Source organism: Apteryx mantelli, chromosome 9 (assembly GCF_036417845.1).
Source record: "Apteryx mantelli isolate bAptMan1 chromosome 9, bAptMan1.hap1, whole genome shotgun sequence".
Lineage (NCBI taxonomy): Eukaryota > Metazoa > Chordata > Aves > Apterygiformes > Apterygidae > Apteryx > Apteryx mantelli.
In genome coordinates this window covers 15,091,976-15,114,760 of record NC_089986.1, presented here as the reverse complement: position 1 = coordinate 15,114,760, position 22,785 = coordinate 15,091,976, and the positions used below count along the sequence as shown (strand labels likewise).

General features: G+C 42.5%; 1 protein-coding gene across 1 annotated transcript in view; it reads left to right on the top strand.

Annotated features, from left to right (window-relative positions):
• Window positions 1-2,020: 2,020 nt before the first annotated feature.
• FGF12 (fibroblast growth factor 12) overlaps window positions 2,021-22,785 on the top strand; it is a 247,446-nt gene continuing 226,681 nt past the window's right edge. Inside the window, exon 1 of the mRNA XM_067301797.1 lies at window positions 2,021-2,048. Within this exon, the coding sequence (XP_067157898.1) occupies window positions 2,036-2,048 (13 nt within the window). The 5' untranslated portion in view covers window positions 2,021-2,035. The remainder of the gene's footprint in view (window positions 2,049-22,785) is intronic.

The following is a 22,785-nucleotide window of genomic DNA, read 5'->3' as shown; positions in this document are numbered from 1 at the left end:
GCTCATCTACAGTATCTGAATATTGGATCCTGAAATAAAACTGTTTTTCACAATGATTTCATAGTAAATAGTTTAAAAACTGCTTGATAAGTTCTAAGTGAATTTTACATGGTGAGCCTTCGTCCAACTGGGCTGTTTCTGGTTGATTTTCAGTGGCACCTTCTTGGACTTGTATGACATCTCTAACTTCTGTGACATGTCAGCTTGTGGAATGATAACAGATTGGAGCAGGTATTGTTGCTGAGAGCTGCCTGGACCATGTAGTAAGATGGGATCATGTGTGCAATGTTCACTTCCCTAATCAAATTTAGGGTTGTGCTTGGGGATGGGGAGCCTGTAGGGTGTGCCTGCAGATGGGTTACAGTATCTTAGACTACAAGGAACATTAAAAAACCTAGGTGACAACTGACTGTGGTTTGCCAGTGTTGGGCTGCAGGTGAGAAGGTGAATATAAACACTAAGATGTATGAAAAAACAATAGGAGCAGAGCATAATTGCTTCTGTATTTAAAAACTTCAATGCAGGACCCATCTGTCCTATATGGGTGCAGTTCCTAGCATGATGGATACTTTGAACTGCTGTTTTAGTAACACAAATCATTGATTAATAACAAAGCATGGTACTTGTGAGGCTGGCACTGGGTTTTACCCATCCCACAATGCCAAAGTTGAAAAATTAGAAGAGATTTGAGAAAACTGCAGGAATGATTTCAGGTTTAGACAAATGTTCTTACAGGGACAAACTTAAGGAGCTCAGTCTACCTTCTTCTGGGCAAGTTACATAGAAGTGACTTGACCCTGGTATGAATATGTTTATCAGCTTCTCACTAGCAGAGGACTGCTTACTTAGTCAAGCAGTCAGAAGCAGAACAGAATCCAGTGGCTGGATGCAAAAGGCAGGAAAACAAAAACTAGCCATAAGGTGAATGTTTTATGAGTCAGCATAATTAATCTTGAAACAACACACCAAGGGAAGGCTTTAAGCTTAGTCTGGGCATCTCCTAAGAGACGCTGTCCAACTCTGCAGGTATTGTGGGCTTGGTCTGACTTGTATGGTAAAGGGAGGTTGGTTAGAGTCAGCTGAATGATCCCTTCTGCCCTAATCAGAGTGTTGTGGTCCAGTGGGTTTGTTTCAGGCCATGTGCAAAAGTGCATGCACATATCACCTGTGGAAATCAGCCAGTGCATAGGCCTCAGCCAGGACTGTGCATTTTGTGTTCTGCTGCACAGATGATATCTCTTTATGTATCCAGGGGATGGATGATTTATGTGCCAAATTCAGGCATACGGCCATCCTTTAGGACTCTAATAAATAAGTGGGCATTTACTGTGTTGCATAACCCAGTAGTGTCTCCTAAGCAAGAGAGTCAGCACCTCATGGTTGCTTGGAAGTGGGGTGCAGCTGGCAGGCTGTGCACCTTGCCCAGGTGAGCGGGAAGGGGAAGGCCAACTCCGGGCGCGCTGGGGCTCAGCGCTTGGGGCCCTGCAGCGCCCGGCACTGGCACCTCAGCCCGGAGCCCGGCGCTGGAAAAATCCAGCGCAGCGCCCGCTCTTGGCGGCGGGGCTCGGGCTCGGGCTCGGGCTCGGGCTCGGGCGCGCCGCGGTGCGGTGCGGTGCGGTGCGGGCCGCGGAGCCGGCGCGGAGGGCGGGGCGCGGGCAGTGCGCGCATGCGGGCGGCGCCAGGCAGCGCGGCGGGCCGCGGAGCCACTCGCCCCCGCAGCACCGCTCGGCCAGGGACAGCTCCCGCGCAGGTAAAGCCCTCCGCGGCCGCGCCCGGCCCCTCCGCGCCGCCCTCCGCGGGCGGGCTCCGCTTCTCGCGCGGTGTCCTTCGGGGCTCGGCTGCAGCTCCGAGGCTTGAGACAATCCCGTCCCCACAGGAGGAGGAGGAGGAGGAGGAGGAGGAGGGGGTGAGAGCCGGCGGCTCCGGCGAGCTCTCCGAGCCGGGCTCGCGGATTTTTGCCGGCGAGAGCAGCTGAGGAGGGAGCGCATCTGCCTGCAACTTCCCCGCAACTTGCCGACGCTCGCGAGGGTCTGCGATGGAAGGCAAAGGTGGGTGGCGGGCGCGGGCGGCGGGGCCCTCGGGGCAGTGGGTGACAAAAGGACTGCAGTGCTCGGCTCCGCGCGTCGTACCGGCCTGCGAGCAGCCGTGCGATGATGTGCCGTGTACATTGCAGCAGCGGGAGGGAAGTGGAATTGGGCAAGGCGATTCCTTTTCAACTCCCACAGCTTAGCTGACAGTGGTTGATGTTCAATCAGTTGCGTAGCGGAGTGTGGTGAGGATTTTGTTTGTTTATTTATTGTAGGCAGATGTTAGTCGGTGATTTGTTTTCTTAATGCTAAGGATTTGCATAATAAATACGAGGTCTATCCCATGTTTTTTAGTCAGTCAGCAACGGGGAGGTTTTTAACAGATGAGAAGCATTTCATAATTAGAATGGTTTAAGAAAATTTTTTTCCTGAAATGAGAAGAGCAGGGCTATAGAGCTGTGCCCTCATTACGCTGCATATTTAACACATCAGAACGTGCTGATAGATTGGAAGAAATACAATGAGTATTGTGCTATTGAACTGCCCACCCTATGAAGAGGGAATCATTAGATATTGGCTGTCTAGCTTGTGTGTTTGCATACAGAGAGACGTATATCTCATTCAGATACATCCATTCCTGCTGGGCATACAAAATTTTTTATATACATATGTTTAGTCCTGCACACTTATTTACCTACCTACCTCTACAATTACATCAGACATCATACATTCAACTGGTATGTGAACTCAAAATCTGTAAATGTTAATTGCTATTGAAATATTGATGATAAGTCAGTCCATGCAGTGGCAAGGCTAGTTGTCATTCCCACCTAACCCTAGCTGCTAGCTCTTCTGTATAACACAATTTTGGTAGCTATTTAATTGATAGAGATCAAGGCAGAGGGAGAATATGGAGTATATTAATTCAAGGAAAATGATGGTAGACTTGTATAACACAATACTACGTACTTTCCAGGGAGCTGAGCAAGCTATATTTAAACCTTAGGTTTATTTTTGTAACTAACTTGTCAATCAGGGCTATATTCTCCTGTGTGGGAATATCTGATTATATGCTGATTAAGGTAGGAAGCTATTTCAATCATATGGAGGCAGCATGTCCTATAAAGTACAGTGGATTGTGGGCAGTGATCAATAGAATTACCAGGGCTTGAGCACAGGTAAGTGCCTTTTTCTTTTCTTTTTCTTTTTCTTTTTCTTTTTTTTTTGAGAGGAGGAAAAAATAAAGCATCTTCAAAGGCTTGATTTAGACCAGAAGCTTAAAGCAGTCATGTTAGCCATGATTTTTTTGGATATTCACAGTGTTTTCACAGTTAACCTGAGATGGGACACCTTTACCCTTTGTGCAGGTCCTACTGGTATGTGTCTTGATGCAAAACAAATGGACTGTGACTTAAAAATAACACATTATGTGCCTTGTCATGCACTACACAAGCAGGCGAGAGGCTCTGTGGAACTTCTGATGGGACTAATTTAACTGGAGGAGTTGTGCACAGGGAAGAAAGCTAACATCTGCAATAAAATGAAAGAAAATAAAACATATCCACCTACCAACTACCTGGGGGCAAAAGCAGCACCTGCTAAAGGGTCACCAAATTCCCATCTTGTGCAAACAGATCTATTATGATGCAGTTGCTGAGCTGGGAATGAATGACCAGCTGAACAAGGCAGCCTCTCAGGCCACTGATACTTGTGTTTATTACTCAAGATGTGCTCCACAGCAGTCAATGTACCAGGGCTCTTGGCTTTGGTGAAAGGGTTATCGGGGAAGTGAGATAAATGCAAGAGTCACCCTGAGTTATTTTTTCGCAAAAACTTGTCAGTAGTTTGCTCTTACTAGAGATTTTCCTTATTGGGGATGGAGTGGGGAATAAAGACTCTCTGGGTATCATCCATGCAGAGGAAAGTCATTCAGAACAAACTCGACAGAAATCAAGCTACCGGAGTGGGACGGGTCTAAAGTACAGATGACCTTAAAGGAAATGCACAAGGAATTTTGTCATCTTAGTGGAAAAATGAGATGGCAGTTCAAGTCTGCTCAGGATGAGGATCCAATTGTGTTGTCACTGAAGTAATTTTTGAACTCCTTTATTGCTAGAGAAATATGAAGAGGCCAATGGTGCACCGATCTAACACAGGAGAGGGACTTATTTTGTATACATGTGTAGTGAGGCACAATGCAGGATTTCTCCCCAAAGAAAAGGCACAAACCAACCCAAACCCTTCACATATTCAGCTTTTGACTAATCCAAGGTGTATTTCCAACTGCATTGCTCTAATAGGTACTCGATTACCTTTTATTTTCATTACTAAGCAAGCCTCCGCATTGCAAGTCCTGTATGTTCTGGTTACGAGACTGCTGCTTATATATTGCCTGATATGGTGTTGCTCTGAAGTCATCCCTTGCTTTTTAAATGCTTCCTCCTGCAGCCCCTCTCCCACCCCTCACTCCTTTCCGGTGTTCATCTTTGAACATTTCAAACTCAGTGTTATGCAGATACCGGAGGAAGAGTGTGTGCTATATTAAGCGACATAAAGTCTCTGATTAAGAAAACCTGCCTCCCAGCTCCTGAATTTAGCTGCCCCTGGTGACTGGTATGGAGGTTCCTGTCTAGGATTTGACATCCCAGGACAACTTGGTTGTCAATGTGGCTGATGCTGATGCTTTGGAAAGCCCACAGTCCTCTGTAAAAAGAGGGCTAAAGACAGGTCTCTGGAGCTGTTTAGGGCAGCTATAACTGATTGTACTGGTTAGACTGTTTCATGAGAATGAGGGGGGAGATGTATTCACCCTAGATTTATGCAGTGAGGAGCAGGAGTAAGGACTTTGCAGTTGTTAGGACTGTTGCAGTAACAGTGCAGGCAAGAGGGTCCTGGTGTGGGCCAGGGAGGAGATGGTCGTGCAGCCAGCATGCATCCCTGAAGCTTTCTGAGGTGTTGCGGTAGCATTGCAGATTCACAGTGGTCTGAAGTCCTAGCCTAAAAGCAATATTTGGCCTTGCCTTAACTTTCAGCCTTTTTGACTTGTTCCATTCCGCACGTTCACTACCTCCAAACCTTTTCCAAGAGTGAAAAGCTTGAAAGTTGTAGCTGCTCCCAAAGTTTATTAGGCAATGGGGAAAGGGAGGACTGTGGATGAGGACTGTTTTGCCTCCGCTACCTGATCCCTGTTCTCCGAAACTCACCACTACAGCAGTTCCTGTAGGTTGCAGCAGTAAGCAATACCACTCCAGACATCCCAGGAGCAGGGCTTTGCCAAAGCTAACAATAGTTAATGTGGAGGTTAAAGAATACTTGGTCATTTGCCAGATTCTTCCATCACAGTCAGAAAGATGGTTATCAGGGAAAGGAATGTCATACAGTGCTGTTCAGACTTGGAGGTTGAAAAAGAAATCAGCCAAGCAAGAGTCAAGCTGCGCACAGTATAAAACATATCCCTGGGCTTCTGGACAGAGCAGAAAGGGACTGCAGGCTAGCTTTGCTGCAGGGAGGACTCCCTTTGTCTGAAGGTGCTGTACCCTTTTCTCTAGTACTGAAGACGGGGAAAATTCTTTCTTGTGGTAAGGGAGAAAACACATATCACTTCAAGTCTCCACCTCATAGACAAGTGAAAAGATACTTCTGTTACATGGAAAATAGGGACATGCTACCTGCTGGGCACTTCTGCAAGGGCCCGGTCAGTTCTTTGGTGTTCTCCTTTCCCTGGAGGTTACTGCTGGATCCTGGGGGCCCTGGTGAGGTTTCACTGCCTTGGGTGCACAGCAGGCTGCTGACAGCACCTGATACATGCTGTTAGCTGGGGAATACAGCAGGACTACTTCTTGCCAAGCCATCTGCCTTTTTTACTGACAAAGCTGAGCTAAAGCAAGATGGTTGGGTGCCCCAGAGACATCTGGATGTGATCTTGTCTCTGTTTCCAAGCTGTGGTCCTGCTCCACTTGGGTAGTGGTGTCCAGTTGAAGAGAGATCCTCCATGAAGTGGGTCTCCCCTCAGGAATAACAGCTCAGAGAGCTGAATGGTAGTAGTGAGGGCTTCTGGTCTACAGCTCTCTTCTGTTAGAAAGTCCTAGGGTAGCAGAGCTTTGAGGAGATGTCTGCAGAGGACATCTCTACAAGGTAACTGTCCCAGGCAGGCAGGTGCTACTGTGGTGTCTGAATCATGTTCTCTTTCCAGGCACAAAGGCTTGAGAGCTGGCTTTTTGTTTTTGCAGGAGAGCCACAACCTTGCTGTCCACAGTCATGCAGCATCTAGGCCTTTAAATGATGTCCTATAAAACTACTAAGATCTGGTTTACCTACCTAGGATGTAAGGATATACCTACCAAGTGCTCCTCCTGGGACTGGCAAATGGGTCTAGTCTCTTGGCATCCTGCTATTTTCTGGATTTGTGAATAGCAAGGTGGTTTGAACCATCTCTCCCTACTTAAGCTGCTCTGAACCCTCCTTGGCCAGACCCAGCATCGTGGGCCAGCAGTCTCTGCACAGCACTCTGCACATGCTATGTTCACCTCATGTAGAGATGGGCAAAGGACAGTATCTTCACCTTGAAGAACTTGTGATCAAAACTTAACAAAAGAGACAATAAATAAATGGTAGGGAAGCGGATGGGCTTTGTGGATAAGGAGAGGTCTGCAAGTGAGAACATGCAGTTCTGGAAATTGCTGTGCACTGTTCTCTTCACTGATAAAAGAAAAGATCTTGGTGATCCCTGCAGTAGTTCATGTCCTAAACCTGTTTGGGAAGATCTCATCAAAGCCTTCTGTGCATGATGAGTTATCCTGATGTATTGCATATTTGTTAGAGTTGTGAGCCTGTACCAGGTATTGCCTACTTACAAACATTTGTTTTTTGAAGTAATGCAGATGGCTTTGGTAAAGTATGGGTCATGCAGAAGTCTTTTTTTGGTTTCTTCTGTAAAATGGAAACCAGCCAAGTAGTGGCATGGTCATTTTTGCTATGAAATAGTTCCACCCTTTGGGAGCATTTGAACCTTGGTCAAGGCAATCAGAAGCTTCTCTGAGGAGCTCATATTCCAGAAGGAATGTAGCTGGACTCTTTACCTTTTGTAGTGATATGTGATAGAGGACATGTTATTGAGGCCAGCAGTTCTCATACTGGCTGCTTGAAGTTTAACACAAAAAAACATGTTTGGAGGTATAAATAAATGGTCTGATTCCCCCACCACTCCCAGCTGTGCATTTCCATACAGATACCATCTGTGTATAGCAGGCAAACCCTCTGGATTTGTGACCTTAACACCTATGTTTGAAGAGAATGGAATTTGCATCCTTGAGGCTGGGTTTCTACCTTTGCTGGAGTGGGGTGCTGTGAAGATCATTTTGTTCCCATACCTCAGACTTGATCCCACTGAAAGATGCAGGAGGAGTGAGGCACTAAGTGAGCATTTCATGCATATTTTCTCTAATGTGTGCCTGAGAGCAGGTGAAGTGTCTGTTCCTGTTACAGACACCAGAAGTCATATTAAATGCAACACAAAAAACAAGTCCTGGGGGGACTCAAAGAAGGCAAGAGCTCAGGTTGCTGTGTGGGATCGGCAAGTATTCTAGCCAGCAAGGCCTGGGAAGTGCTGCCACCTAGAAGAGCTGATAGCTGAGTCTGCATTGCCTTTATTAACTATTCATTGGTAGCTGTTAAAATACCGTGGGTAGATGCCTGCAACTCCTGGACCAGCGTGTGACTGAGCCTGTCAGATGTCTGACCCCAGCAAATGGCTGGGGGAAGTGGACACAGTGTTCCTGAAAGTGGTTGTGCCCTGATAGGCTTTGTAATGAGAAGGAAAAAGGGAAAAGTAAATGTCTGTGCTCCTATACTTTTATACCTACAATCCAGCCTGTTATAAAGACAAAGGGGAAAGAGGACCCTGGTGATAGAGGCTTAACTGTTGTAAAAATGGGAGGAGGATTTAGTCATCTGGCTATTATTAAAATAAACAAGAAGCAGCCAAATTCCCTCACCCTAGTTCCATGAATTACTTGAGAGCTGTGAAGGTTACTTTTAGCATGAATGAAATGTTGGAGTACTTTGAAATAACTATTTTTAATGCATTAAATTGTTATGCCATTATATGTCTAATGGCTGCAAGCCTAGTCTATGGACACTTTGAGTAACAACCTGCATACAAGTCTGCTTCCTTATTCATTTGTTTAGGGCCCCCAAATTTAAAAAAAAAAAAAAAAAAAAAAAAAAAACCACAAGCCTTTAAACCAGTTTTTCAAAAGGCTTAGCTTACAGCAAGATTTTTTTCTTATCTGCTCTTATCTTCCCCCTTTATCTGTTTTGCTATTCAAATTCTGTTTGAATTTCATTTATTTCTAATGTGCCATAGAACTTGATATGTAAAAGCTAGTTATTTAGGGAGAACTGCAGAAACTATTTTAGTCTGTGCCTTTTGACCTATAAATGAGATAAACACCAAGCTTTGCTTGTAAAAATTGTGTTATTAGCATGGTAAAAGGCAATTTGACAATGAAAAATATTCCTGATGGGCATAATTAATGCTTTCACTCAAAGTATAAAGATTTTAATAATGCTGTTATACTAAAATGATTGAAGAAAGAATTTACTATTTTCCTGTCAGTGATGCACAGATTTTTTTAATAGTTCTGATAACCTGGCTTTTTTAAAGTATTTTCTTTATACCAATCAAGAGAGTACAAGTAATCATGCTAATTTAAGTTTCCTCTCCCAGGTCCCAGGTTTGAATGAACTTGATTTGATATTTATGCAGGATACATATTGAATGCTACAGCTTTTTCTTCAGATTGAATTAAATGGTGTATTTACCGTGTTGTCATGTTCTAGTAGGGATCTTGTGGTTTGAGATGATGGCTATTTGCTCAGCGGAGTTAGAAGGCCTAGGAGCAGTACTGCAGTATGCCTTGAGCCACATGGATGAGGATGGGCTGTGTATGTTAGGGTGTGTGCTTTTAGAAGGAAGGACATTTTTTAATAACTGGCAAAATGAGCCGTCAGGAAAGTATGAAATAGCATTTCCAATTTGGAAAACTGTGGATCTTAAACTGTAGTTCTTTGACTTTTGTTTCATCTCTCTATTGATCACTGGTTTAGATTTTTTTTTCAGCTATCTGTCTTTGATAAGTAAAGTTAATTTACTGAATGTAGCTACTTAGAAGATTTATGAAGAAAAGTCAGAAGTGCTGAATGTTTTACTAGCATAATGAAGGAAACTCTTTGCTTCTCAGTCACTGACAATGTAGTATTAATATAAAGACCTTTCCTTGAATTTAATGCCATCTCCAAAAGAGACTGGCAAGAAAGAAGGCCCCATCAGGAGGAATGAAACGTATCTGGTCACTGAGTCTTGAAGTCTGTGCTGCTTCCAACATACAATGCCATCACTGTTACTCCCCTCAAGTCCGGATAGCTAAGGGTATTTGTAGGGTGGACATGCTCAAATGCTGTGATAGTCCCTCAATCAATGGTTGGGCTAGAGACCTCCTGATGTCTCTTCCAGCCAACACTGGGCTGCGTCTGATGTGATCCTCTCTGAAGTAGATTCTGAATTCTGAGCCTTGCCTCTTCCTCTTCCCCTTTGCATAATGCACCCCCTTCTCATATATGGGTGTTTATCATGGTTTGGTGCACTGAAGATCTGGATCCAGATATTGTAGCTGGAATTTGGCTGTGATTTGTAGAGTGGGGGGAAAAATGCATATAGCTGTGCAATTTGAAAGATCAATCTTGTATGAAATTCAGCAGTGGAATAAACTTCTACCTTAAAGGACAGGCCTCAGAGCTTCATCTTTTATTGATGTGCAATCCTGAATGCATATTTGGGGAGAGAGCTTTAGTATAAAACTTGTCTAAACTTTGCTTAAGAATATCTTTCAAGAATGAATTTAAAACAGTAAGAAACAAACAGAAAACCCCCAAATATTCCCAGATGGCCAGAATTACTCAGTTTCATTGTAGAGATGATCTTATTTTGAGACTTATGTTTTCAGAAACTTTAGCTAAGAAAGGATAGCCAATATGAATTCATTCTTTACTTGAGGATTCTTGCACATGATGTACTTACTACAGTGTGAAAGTATCCATTTCACTGATACTTTAGAATAATCCCAAAGAAATTCAGCCTTTCAAAATATAAGTGGCTCCAACATACTGTAAACGAGAAGGAAACAGCTGTAACGCCAATGAAGTGAAAATCCAGCAACTCCTGGATATGGAGAAAAAAAATCATGTATACATATATAAAGGAAGGTTTGGATTTCCTAATTTGATATTAACAAACCATCGCAGTATAACTGGGTTGACATCAGAATAAGCTTCCTCAGCAAGACCTGATTTCTGTAACACTTTCAGCATATTTGATCTCTTTGAAGGTTGAAGTTGAGCTTTTTAGATATATTCTCCCCCCTGAAATTCATAGTTCTTGTTATCTGTCAGTACTCCTGGTATTCTAGTATTGCCTATTAACTGATGCCCTACACTTTCAACTAGTGGTATTGACAGTCAGCTGTTAATTTTTACACTTTTTATTCACACCAGTGTGTCACAGTGGAAAAATGTACTGTAAATTGTAGCCATTTTGTTTCCATCTGAGAAAGTGAAGGAGAAATCAGTGAAGTTCAAAAATTCCTGTCCTGAATCTCCTCTTCCAGTCAATATCTGGAATAAAGCCCATGGAGCTACTCTAGATTTGCACTTATATAAGTAAATGCATAATTTGGTCAGTAGGCAAAATCCAGGTCCTCTAATGCCTTACCTAATTGAAAACACAATGGAAATAATATGTGCTTGTATGGTAATGGACATATTTAAATGTCTTTAGGCCTCATTTATTAACTACTTAAATGTTTAAACAAGAAAGCTTTTTATATTGCTTCGAGGTAATGCTAAAAAAAAAAAAAACCAAACAGTTGTGACTTATCTTTTCTTTGATATTCATGCTTTGCCTCCTTGCATACCACTTTGAAAGCAGATAGTTGGTAACAGTAAAGCAAACTATGTAGTTTAGGCCTTTGTGTTAGTAACTGAATTAAGATCACTATATAATATCTTTGAAAGTCAGAATATCCACTCCATGTTCAAAATGACTCTTAAGTACATATATAACAAGTGGTTGTGTGGTGAGACAGAAATACCTCCTATTACTACTGAAGGTAGCACCAGATACTTAGAGTTACCTGCCTATTTTATTTGTATGATTCATCTCAATAGCTTGAGTTTCAGGCTTTCATTCCTAAATGGTATTTATAGTGCATTTTTCCAAAAAAACTGTGCAACATCCAAGAATAGCAAGAGTTGTATGAGAGCTGGGGTGGAATTTTCTACCTCTTTTGATTAAAAGATTACCAGAAATAGTGAAGACATGCCTGAATGCTGAATATATTCCATACTGAAGAAATGCTGGAATGCAGTCATAAGCAATATAGGAAGACAGAGAAAGAAAAGAATGCATTTAAAATCTTAAACTTTATTTATAATAAGAAAATACCAGTTTTGATTAAAATCTTCCTTTCTGTGGCACACCTTAAGGAGGATGGTGACAGCAGAACTGAGTGCAGAATTTAGCCTTATGTTCTGCTGTCTGTGAAATGGAGAACAGGGTATTGGGGCTGATGCCGAGCTTTGTGTAAACAGGGATCTTCCAGTGCAGGCAATGCTTTCTATGCTGTGCAAGTCAGAGTCAAATGGTAGGAAATTTTAGCTTGGTCTGTTAAGTGCATGCTTTCGTATATACACACTATAAGCAATGCCTCTTTTATTTAAAGGTTTTTGGGAACAGTGAGTCTGGAAGAGTCCTGGTGAATCTCAGAGCACCATAAAAGCTGGAATCACCAGCACTGAAATGAGTTTATACTCATGTGGAGCATGAATTCATGCTCAGTAATCTCAAAGGTAAGGCTAGTGTTCAACTACTTATTGCTCTTGTCCTCCTGAAGTCACCTTTATTGCCCAGAAATTACATTGCAATTTGGTCATCCACACCAAACAAATCATGTCCTTAATGCCGTGTTCTGTCTTGAAAGTGATTGTGGTGGACTGTTGGCTTGGAGAACGTTGGTAAGGACCACGTCTGTTCCACTCCTGTGACTCCACTGGAATTTTATATCCAATTCTGTAAGCTGGATTTGTTCTTGACATGTTGGGTGTGGTCAGTGCTTTGCTCTTCCCCCTTACCCTCAGTGACCTGATGTGTAAATTTGTTTTGTCTCCTGCAGTTACTGCCTGTGGGCAGCCCCTCTTAATATAAGGAGCTTCTGTTCGGGGAGAGGATTAGTCAATGGTTTAGCAAGGACAATGTGTGATGTTTCTGGGCTCTCCACCCACCTGTCAGGAACACTGATGCAAGTATCTGCCTCTTATTCCTGTCCTGTTCGCAAGGGAGCGCCCTAAAAATAGTTTTTTCCAATTTGCAATAAATCCCATTTTGGGGGCAATTTTTGTGCTGAATTGGATTGAACTCAGTATTTTTCTTACCTTTCTGGCCAGTCAAAAGCTTCCTGGACTCTGCACTTTACTGGTGGGTCCTGCCTCGGATACAATGAAAGCCTGCCAAAACCTGAGGTTATATGAACAAAGCAGTTCAGATTACAGACTCACATTTTTCAGCTGAACGCTTGCACTGTGTCCTGTTCTTACAAGGAGGTACCCCGATAGGTACTTCTTACTGACTTCACGGAGGCACTATGGATTTAAGTGAGGCTTTTAAGGCCTTCCCAGGTGAGAAGATATGTATGGACTGTAAAGGTGTGTCATTTTTAGTTCTTCTTTCTCTAATCAACCTGGTAGCTCTTCCGTCTGTTGAAGTATGGAGGTTAAATTGATGGAAGAAAGAAACCATTGTTTCCAGCTCCCCATTTTAACTCCTTTCTTATTAGTATAGAGGACAGTGCCATGCTGTGTTTCCCATAGGGAAATCTGTATATTCTTCCACTTCAAAAAATACTGTCACTCAGCCAAAGCAACATGCTTTGAGTCTATATTTTTAAATTTTACTTCCTTTTTTAAATTTAAAGAACAAAAACCATTTTCGAACAGGACAGTACTGCCTCACTAAAAATGGATATAAAGGTTTTCCATGGAGCTCAGTGTAATTGGTTATGAAATTGTGACTGTTTTGGTTCACTGTATCTGGCATTCCCATGAAAAAGATTTCAGCTACAAATGTCCTGCCCGTCCTTTATCAGTGGTTACTGGCTCAAATAGCTAGCAAAGCCACGTGGAATTGTTCAGCTCTGTGAAGACTGCTGATTTGGCCCCAACAGGATAGGTTATCTTGTAGCTTTACTAATAAAGCACTACTCAAAACCATTTGAATTGTCTTGGGTTTGGAAGCTTCAGGGTTTTCACCCTATGTCCCAGAATAACCCCTGTTACCACTGATAGCTATGAACTCTGTGTATTTATACTGATGCTGCAGGGTACCAGAAATAGTGACCAAGGTGGCTAACAGCCAGTGGCTGCTGAATGCTTCAAGTCTAATGAATTGACAGGTTTTGTATCTCTGAGGAAAAATGCAATCAGATTGTCTGTAATTATGTTACCAGATGATCGAGCAATCCAGAAAGAGCAAAGCGTGGGCAGTAAACTTGCTCCTTGGTATAAGACAAACCTGTATGGCTCTGGTATATATTGCCCCTGAAGGTTGGATACTTCCTTCTCCTTGAAAGATATATTGGACTGTCCATTCTGTTCCTGAAGGGTCTAGTTAACAGCTATATGAGGCAATAAATCAGTTCTTGCTCCTCCAGTAAAGGAACCCCTTGGCTCTCAGCTCAGCCCCTGCTGGCAAAAGAGTGTGGGAATGAAGAGCCAGGCTTTCACACAGCTGTGCCAAGTTCAAGGTGCCAGCATGAAAATCACCAGGGTTCAACCCCATATCTCTATACTCTACAGTAGGAGAATGGCTACAGAACCTCTGATTAATTGGAGTTACTATGCATGGGGACTAGCTCTGTACTCCCATGGCAAGTCAAATGGGGAACTGGCTGTTGCACTGGCAAGTATGTTAATTATGTGCATGCCCTGGGGCATGTCTGTCTTGCCTTACGTAAGAGGGCAGGAGTTAGGAATGCAGTAGTAGTTTGTTTATAGTGTCTTACCCTATTTATCTGAGACTTTGCTTGGGTAGCATTTCCCCTTTGGAGGTGGTTGGATCCAGATCTGGATTTTGTGCTGTCGACCAGAGCGCTTTGGGTTTTTGGGAAGGAGACCGTGTGGCTGATGTGGAAGTTGAAGCTACAGAGCAACAAGACTCCTGGGTTAAATCCCATCTTTGAATTTTCACATTTTTGTTGAAATTGCTTTTAACCCCTCTCTGTGCTACTGATGGATGGTACAAAGATAAGTAAGGTAACAGAACATGCTCTGGGAGTGCAAATATTGGATCAGATTCTCAGGAGATTGGAAGCTACTTAATAGATTCAGAAGCCAGCCTGCTTTTTCACCTGAGAACAAGAGATGAGAAATATCCGAAAGTGATAGTATGACTGACACAGTGCAGATATGAAATAAGGAAGGATTGAATCCTGACCTGGGGATATGTTTAGAAATGGAACTGTTTTGAGAAATGAGTGATTTGCTAAAATTGAGACATGGATATCTCATTTTCTCCTAGAGGTTTTGAGCCATTTTACCACTAAAACATCTGTTTACCTCTAGCCTGCTGACATTTTTAGCTCATCCCTCCTCCTTGTTCAGATAGCTCAAAGGTGTGCTGTCTGGTAGAATCATTTCAGCATGGGATAAACTGGAAGGCTGCATCCCATGCTAGCTGCCATGACTAACAAAGTCAAAGTTTACTGGTTATCTGTTCTTTGGATGATGGATCTTAACTGAGTTTTTTCTCACTTCTGCAAGAAATAGTGAGAGCACCAGTGTTTAATAATAGAAGGTAAAAGCATAGTGTCAGACCTTGAGACATATGAACTAGTGCTGCAGCATCTTAGATGCTTCCTGGTGGTCAGAGATTATAGAAGAGTCAAAACCCACCTAATCCCTTTGGCAAGGTAGAAGACAAGGACATTAGGAAACACTGTTCTGTTTCTGCTTCCTTAAGATGATTGTTGTTGTAGTATGTTGTCTTGTTCTCTGTATGTGCCTCAGACAAAAATACCCCAATCTTCTTTCTAATAAAGATGGTAATGCAGAAAGCACTGGAAATACTAAAGGTCCAAGAGCTGTCTCTAAAGCAATGTTTTGTGTCCCATCAACAAACCTCTGAGTTCTGTATCCCGAAGAGGGACATTCTTATCAGAAACAAAGCTAAACAGACCTAAGTAGATCTCCTTATAATTGTCACTTTTTCTTTTGTTACAATTGCTAATCCTCTGGCATTTCATAACATCTTTTTCTCCTCTTGCGCTGTCGACTCGAATACCTATTTTACAATATCATGTTCATTAGAATGGCAAAAGACTGGGGTCCCAGTTCTACTTTATAATTGGTTTGCTGCAAGACTTGGCAGATAGAGATTACCTTGAAAGGTAAATGAAGCTACATGTGCATGTGATCTAAAGCCAGTGTGCATCACTACCCAGTTTAGATTTTAAACTACATGTGTAATATTTTTATAAGCTACAATTGAAGGACTTTCTTGTTTGTATCATTTTGCAGGCTACAATAGGCTTTTGTCTGGAAAAAAAGCAAGCAAAAAAACCCACCTCCTAATATTTTTCCTCCTGATAAGGTCAGATTCATGTGCATTTTCTGGTGGCATCGAAACCCTTTAGTTTAAGAAAATTTTCATTTATATAAAATACTTTATTTTTAAACATCAGAGCATCTTTACAGAGATATAAAAAAAGTTGTTATTTATCTCTAAATTGAGTCAGATTATATAATGTACATATGTTTTATATAAAATTATTACAGCAACCTTATTTTTTGAGGTTTAAAACAATGCAGTTAGTCTGCAGTAATAATCTGTAAAGTTTCCATGCACAGAGTAAATCTCATCTTTCATGCAGAAAAACATCTTCAAAGACAAATATTTGCAGTAATAGCAAAGGCAACATGCAGAAATACTGTTAAAGAATATTTTTCTTTGTATAATTGTTCCTTTTCTGTTCTTTGTGGATCTTCACTCAATGAAAATAGGGGTACATACAAATGTGTGTGCCTCTAGAAGCTGGCTGATTTTAATCCCCTTTAGTGGTGGGGAGGGGTGTTCAGTAATTCTAAATGAGAGGGTTTAGAGGAGGTGTGCTGCTTTAATGTTTCTGGGGTCTCTCCCAGGTACTAGTTTACTTGGTTTTGTGGATGACAGGCACATTCATGAATGTGTTCCGGAGAGATCAATGAGTTTGTCTCATCTGGCCCCTCTGAGGACAGACCGCTAGTGTCTTTATTTTGTTGTGTGCAAAGGGAGAAGAGGTCAAGCTGAACCACAACAGGTCAGCAGCTTTTCACTTCTCAAAAGTGTATTTGAAATGTTTCCCAGGTGGAAGGGGACTCAATGGCTCTAGCCCCAGTCTCCCTTCTTTGGCTAGCACTTGGTAGCAGAATATGCTTTTGTAATTATCTCTTATACCTTGACCCAGACCCTTTCTCCCTAGCTGTTGCTAAACTGAGGGTCAAGATAACTATATCCTGCTGGTGGCCTCAATAGCTGCGCAAGTGAGAGGACGTCCTAATAGCATGGGCATGCTGGTGCTGGTGTTTACATGCCTAGTCGGGACGAGATACTTAGGTAAAAATGTATGCTTACCATTGAGAAACAAGAGTCCAAGTTGATAAGCGTCTGTGTCAGTGGGTGCTCTTTCCATATTTGCCTTGTCATGCTCCCTTTGTTTTCTGTCATGATATTTGTTCTGCTCCTGTTGAAATCAGTAGAATAGGCACATCTCTTAAGTCAATGACTCATAAACTCTTATGTATTTATATTTGTTGTTCACACTTAACCAAACATACCCGTGATGTTTTGTAGCTCGTATTATCTGCCTGAACAATGTAGCTGTTTTACCAATAAAAGGTGGAGCCCCTTGAAAAATAAAAATCACTTTCTGAAAATGATCCATTTTGCTCCTTTGCAAAGCCCAGCCAGGAACCACTAGCATCAGCTCCTCGTGTTGTTCAAGTGTCTTTGGAGTAAGGTGGCTAAACTTGCTATATATTCAGTGACTGTCCTAGCAGTTAATTAGAAATATTAGATTACTTAAAAAGGCAAAGCCTTTTCAGGGCCAGTATAGACCCAAATAACTTTTGGAAGGCCCATCTCATGGGAAGTTCGAGTGTTTCAATATTAGTTTTTGTCCAGACTAAGGGAAAAAAAATGGAATGGAAAATTTGTGGGAGATGGAAGAAATCAGTTCAGTAATGTTGAATTGTTTTGTTTTGCTATTTCTGTTCAAAACCAGCTCAACATATCTTAACTATGTTCAGATGACACATGTTTATAAGACTTTTTCTTTTTCCTCCCTGAAAGAACCAAAATGCTTAACTTGCACTGATTTCGGTATTTTCTCTAAATGACACAAGGCCTCAGGAGCTGGGTCTGGCAGCTGGACTCTCCTCTTTCCTCCTATCAGCTGTCTGCCTGGTGAAACATGAGCATTCGTAACGTACAACACTAAGCTATTGCACAGCTGTTTGCATTTGTGGATACCAGTGCTTCAAAAAGGAAGCCAGTAACATTATCTGTGCTACAAGGAGGAAAATGAGGCACTGAGCAGAAGCAACTTGCTCAAGGTCACCCTCTAAAGTGCTAGAATAACAGAGGTATTCTAACAGAGTTAGCAATAAAACACCTTTTTCATGGTGCTCCAAGCTAGCACATCAGGAAAATCATATATACTTAAACACAGGGATGCTCTGTATTGCATTGTGGAAGATACATTTCTCCAGGGACCTTTTCTCATAAAAGAGGATGGAGGCCTGAGCCACAAGTTGCATGAAGCAGTGTGTTAGTAGGGGAAGGCAGCTGAACTAAAATTTTCTCTTCTGTAATATTTTGGGTCAGTTCAACATGGCAGAACGTTCTGACTTAATTGGTCTTGTATCTGATGCTCTGTCATTGCCCTGATGAGAATGTGTCTGTTGAAAATAAAGGTTTTTTCATGCTTAAAGGAAAAATCTAAAAGACAGTTCTCAATGGCAGTAATGAAGAAAGCCTGAGGGCTTATTGAGGAAGGATCTGTGGACCTGGTTCATAAACGGATGACTTCTGCCTCGGAGAAGATATTACTGCCCTCCTTTGGCATAGAGAAATAATTGGAAGGTCAGCTAGAATGGCAGTAGGGTGCCACAGCACTTATGCCAGTTTTATGCACTTACTGATCTTGGGGCTTAGGGGGCTTTGAAGAGCTTAATTGTTTCCTGATACCAGACACAAGTATGTAACTATCTCAGTACATAGAGGTATTAGTTCTCTGCAGTTCTGTCTTAATTTAAGATTTTTGCAGAGTTAAGTAAAAGCTAGGTTTCCTAATTGTGTGCTTTCTTCATTCTACACCTATCCACCTGCCAGCATCCTAACTCTTCCCACAGGAATACTGTGGCCCTTATAAATGCAAGTTCAATGTCCTACCTCAAAAGCTTTTGACTACTTCCAACCAGCAGCATACCCTGAAGGGGAGTAACACTGACACAGAGAACTGGAGTGCACTGGGGATGAAGCACTGCCTGTGTTCTGGGTGGCAAAGGTGGAGGCTGTGCTCTCCTGACCTCTGCTCATAGAGGCATAACCAAATCTTCAAAGCCAGCCTTTGAATTCCAACTTAAAAAAAAAGAAAAAAAAAGTGCTGGTAAATCAGGGAGTCCAGAGGAACAGTTACATAACTCGTACTCAACTGTATATTTTTCCCAGAGGTGGGTGTATAAGTTGTTCAATGGTTTAGAGGTAAGTGGATTTTCTTTAGGAGGCATTTTTCAATTGGTGGGACCTGGAGTCCCAAGACTTTAATAGGAATGTAAGGACACAAAAGTATCTTAATGTAAGCAACACTACTGTCCATTACGGAAAAGGATATTTAAGAGGATATACTACTTACCTCTGCGTATCCTAAATATATGAGGATATGATTTGTAAAAGGATACTATCACTTTTTTGCCCCCCCCCGCCCCGAGTTTCTTAGGAAGCATAACAATTTAGTCATTTGTTGGAAAGCCTATACTTCCTTCATTCAGAAAGTAACAGATACATCTGAAGGTTTTTTGGTTTTTGTTTTTACTTTAAATTCAAATTATTTTCAGTAGATCAGTGTTACATCATTGATTGCTCTGTATAGAAGATGGATGTTTTTCAAAGATCTGTGCTTAGTGTTCACAATGCTAGTTACTGTCTAATCTCCTATCAGATAGTATTGAAAAGCAAAAAAACCCCCACCAAATGGGAATGCCCTTAACATCTGGAAAAAATAAAATGGAGATAAGGACTGTTTCATAGTATGTACTTTCTTTAAAAAGCAGTACATGCCAGAAGAAATGATTTGTTAAGTTTTGTGTAAAACTGTCCTACTGGCTGGTTATCTTTAAGCAGCACACCCAGGTGACAGGCTGTTTCTCATACAAGTCCAAAAACCTGGCTGAGGGTTAAATTCCACCTGGAAACTGATCAGAAGCCGAAGTGGACATAGGAACGTTATTGTAGTGTATCCCCTGCATGAACCATTGCTCAGTAGGTGAGCAGGACCATGCAGCATTGATTTAAACTCTGGATACTTTCCTTGTGGCTGCATCTTAAAAGCAAAGGGCAGTGCTCAGCTCCCTGAGTACGGTCTGTGGCACTTGCTCCCTGAGGACAGACGAAGACAAACAGGTTTATCCTGGACTATAAACTGAACTACCTGAATCAGTGCAGAGCTCCAGGATGATCCCAGTGCTTTAGAACTAGTCATACATATGCCATGCTCCGACAGCTGATGTGATCTCACTTCGGGCTTGTACCTGCCTTCTTCCAGCCTAGACTCTTGTGAAATGGTGATCTGCACTTAGCTGCTGCGTGGATGTTGCACTGTGAATGCCCTGCTGTTGCTTGTGGGAGCTATCCAGTACTTGGTTAAGAGCCTTTCCAGCAGAAGTGAGTGAGGGGTGCGCAGATGGAGACTTGGACGCTTGCTGGTTTCTGGAATTGTTTAGCTCTTGACTGGATGATACCTGAATCCAAGGCTTTGCTGTGGAGAGTTTGGCAGCTCCTGGATCTGCAGTCACAGCAGGATGTACCTTGGCTGTTGTGCAGAGCAGCCAGAGAATACCTAGCAAGAAATAGTGTTGGCTTTGTGGTATGTACTCCAATCCAGTAGACTCTTGTTCCCATCACTCTCTTGCCCCATGCCAGCACTATTTCTGGAGAACTATTTAGCGATGGACTTAACCCCCTGTCCCAGTGTGCATAGAAAACAGAAATGAGGATGCCAGCATTCCCAACCAAGGGTCAGCAGCATTACAGATCAGCCTGCTTTTGCACTTCACCCTTGTGCTTATTTTTGAATCTGCTTATAGTTTGCTAGGCCAATTCTGAAGCTTAACATTAGTTGCTCAACCAGCAAGACAGGCATTAGTGAGTGTTTCTGCCATCAAGAAATCCCTTCCTCTGTTTTACTTGGGTTTCTGGATTTTTTTTTTTCTGAACCACTTATTAGCAAATTACCTGGATTATATTGAGAGATATCTGATAAATCTAGTGTTTCCCTCCTGTTAGTCTTTGATGTATACCTCTTTGAGGAAGCAATCAAGAAGACTCCAACCTTCACTCAACTGTATGTAGTCCTGCTTGCTAGTCTGCTGGGCAATAGCAGGGATGGCTAGTGGAGGGGATGGGAACACAGACTTCTGGTATCTCTGTCTAGTCTAAGAAGGTTTCTCCCAGCTTTATCACTGTGGAAACAGCTTGGCTCATTTTGGAAAAGCCAAAGCCCTTCGGATGTCCCAGAGGGACTTGTTGGTTACAACCCTCAGTTCTGTTTGGTTTTGATCAATAACTTTCAAAAGAAGGGGCATTTCCTTCTAATGTGTAAGAGAACCTGCAAAGTAGCAGTGCTCATAAGGTCTTTGCGTTGGAGGCTTTCCTTCCCCCTCTCTGCTGAGAAGCAAAGAAACCTGACCAGATGCAGCTGAATGTCCTGGGGAGTTTCCAGTGGGCTTTTGCTAGAATGCACTTGAGTTTCAATGCACAAAGAAGGAGTCAAGGTTAGGTTTCAAGGGGTGGAAATGACTGCATTTTTTTATTGCAAGGATCTGGGAGTGGGAAGGCCAAGCAGATCAGACTAAATAGCACGGAGGTCATTACAGCTAATGGGAAGGCTGAACAAACTGAAAAACATTATTTGATGCTGTGCAACCTGGACAGCTCACAGGGATTACTCTCAGTTGCATTTGGCCAGCAATGTTTTAGCAAGGACTGTCTGGCCTTTCTTGAGGTATCTAGGAGAACAGGGTCAAATCCCTACTTTGGATGTGTATTACCCATAAGTCTTGTATGCACTCCTCTGAAAACTTCAGGTAGGTTAGGGGAGCTAAGTGAATAATGAATAAAGCCTTGAGGAAAGTGGGACTAATTCTGCTTAGGAATAGCCCTTGCTAAAGCTAATATATTTTTAGTAGAGCCTCAAATGCCTACCTCAGCAAACAGCTGGCCCTGGACCCCTGACGGGCAGGTGCTGAGCTTCAGTAATTCTTTTGTGCGGGTCAGAGTGCTTGGGTCTGCTGCAATATCCAGTAGGGTGCAATCAAACATATGACCAAAGCATTGTCTTACAGAACATAGCTCCACGAAAGCCAATTTTCTAAGTACTTTGGAAAAGTTTGGAACACTGTCTTGGCACTGATGTACATATGTATTTGTGCTTTTGCTCCCCCCCTCCAAAGATTCTTATTTGCCAAATGCATTAGTCAGCCTCCCACTGATGACTTAAATATGATCACCTCTGAGTGATCAAGAACAGCCAAAGCTGCCCTGAAATTGAAGAAATCTGTCCTTGTCTTGGATGCCTCTGACTTTCTTCCCCTCCAGCCTTGCTCTGTTGGAAGTCCCAGCAACTGGGGTACAACATTATTAATGGTGACAGCTTGGCACTTTTCAGGAGAAGGGAAAATAATTTTTTAACTGATTTGTTAATTGCAGGTCAGGGTCAGACACTGTGGAAAAACAGTTGGTTAATCTGGATCTGATTCTATATTGGATGAATGTCTGTTCCAGCATTTATGAGCTGCTGGTACCTTTGTGCTGAGCAACCAGACAGTGGCTTTGGGGAACAACAAAAACTGGGAGGGGTGGGCAGTGTGTGCAAGAATTGCCTATGACGGTGTGCAGGGTACCTGCTCTGGTGAGAGGTGCTGGATTTCAGTCTTGGGTGGCTGTCACTCAGGCTTTGCCAGCACTGAATTCACACATTTCCAAGGTGGTGTTTAGAAGAGTGTGATTACCACAAGTAAGTGTTGCTAAGCCTGCAAAGCTCTGACTTAACCAGCTGATGTCAGGACAGTTGGTCACAGCATAGCTGTGGAGTGGAACGTAGATGGAGGACTCAGGAATCTGATCAGCCAGGATGCAAACCACTGATTCCTTGTCTATCCCTGGTCTGAAAGAACTACCCTCCCAAAATAAGCCTGAAATCACTTTGCTGCTCTAAAAAATAAACCTGCCTAGGAATTAATACGGTTGTGATGCTATTTCAGCACCTTCAGTGGGATTGAGGCTGTGATGCTTGGTGCCCTGGAGAGTCATTGCTTCATAAATCTGATGGGACTCTTCAGTTATGTCGTTTCCCTGTTGTATCTGCATCCGTCACCTCATCAGTGTTTGTTTGAAGCG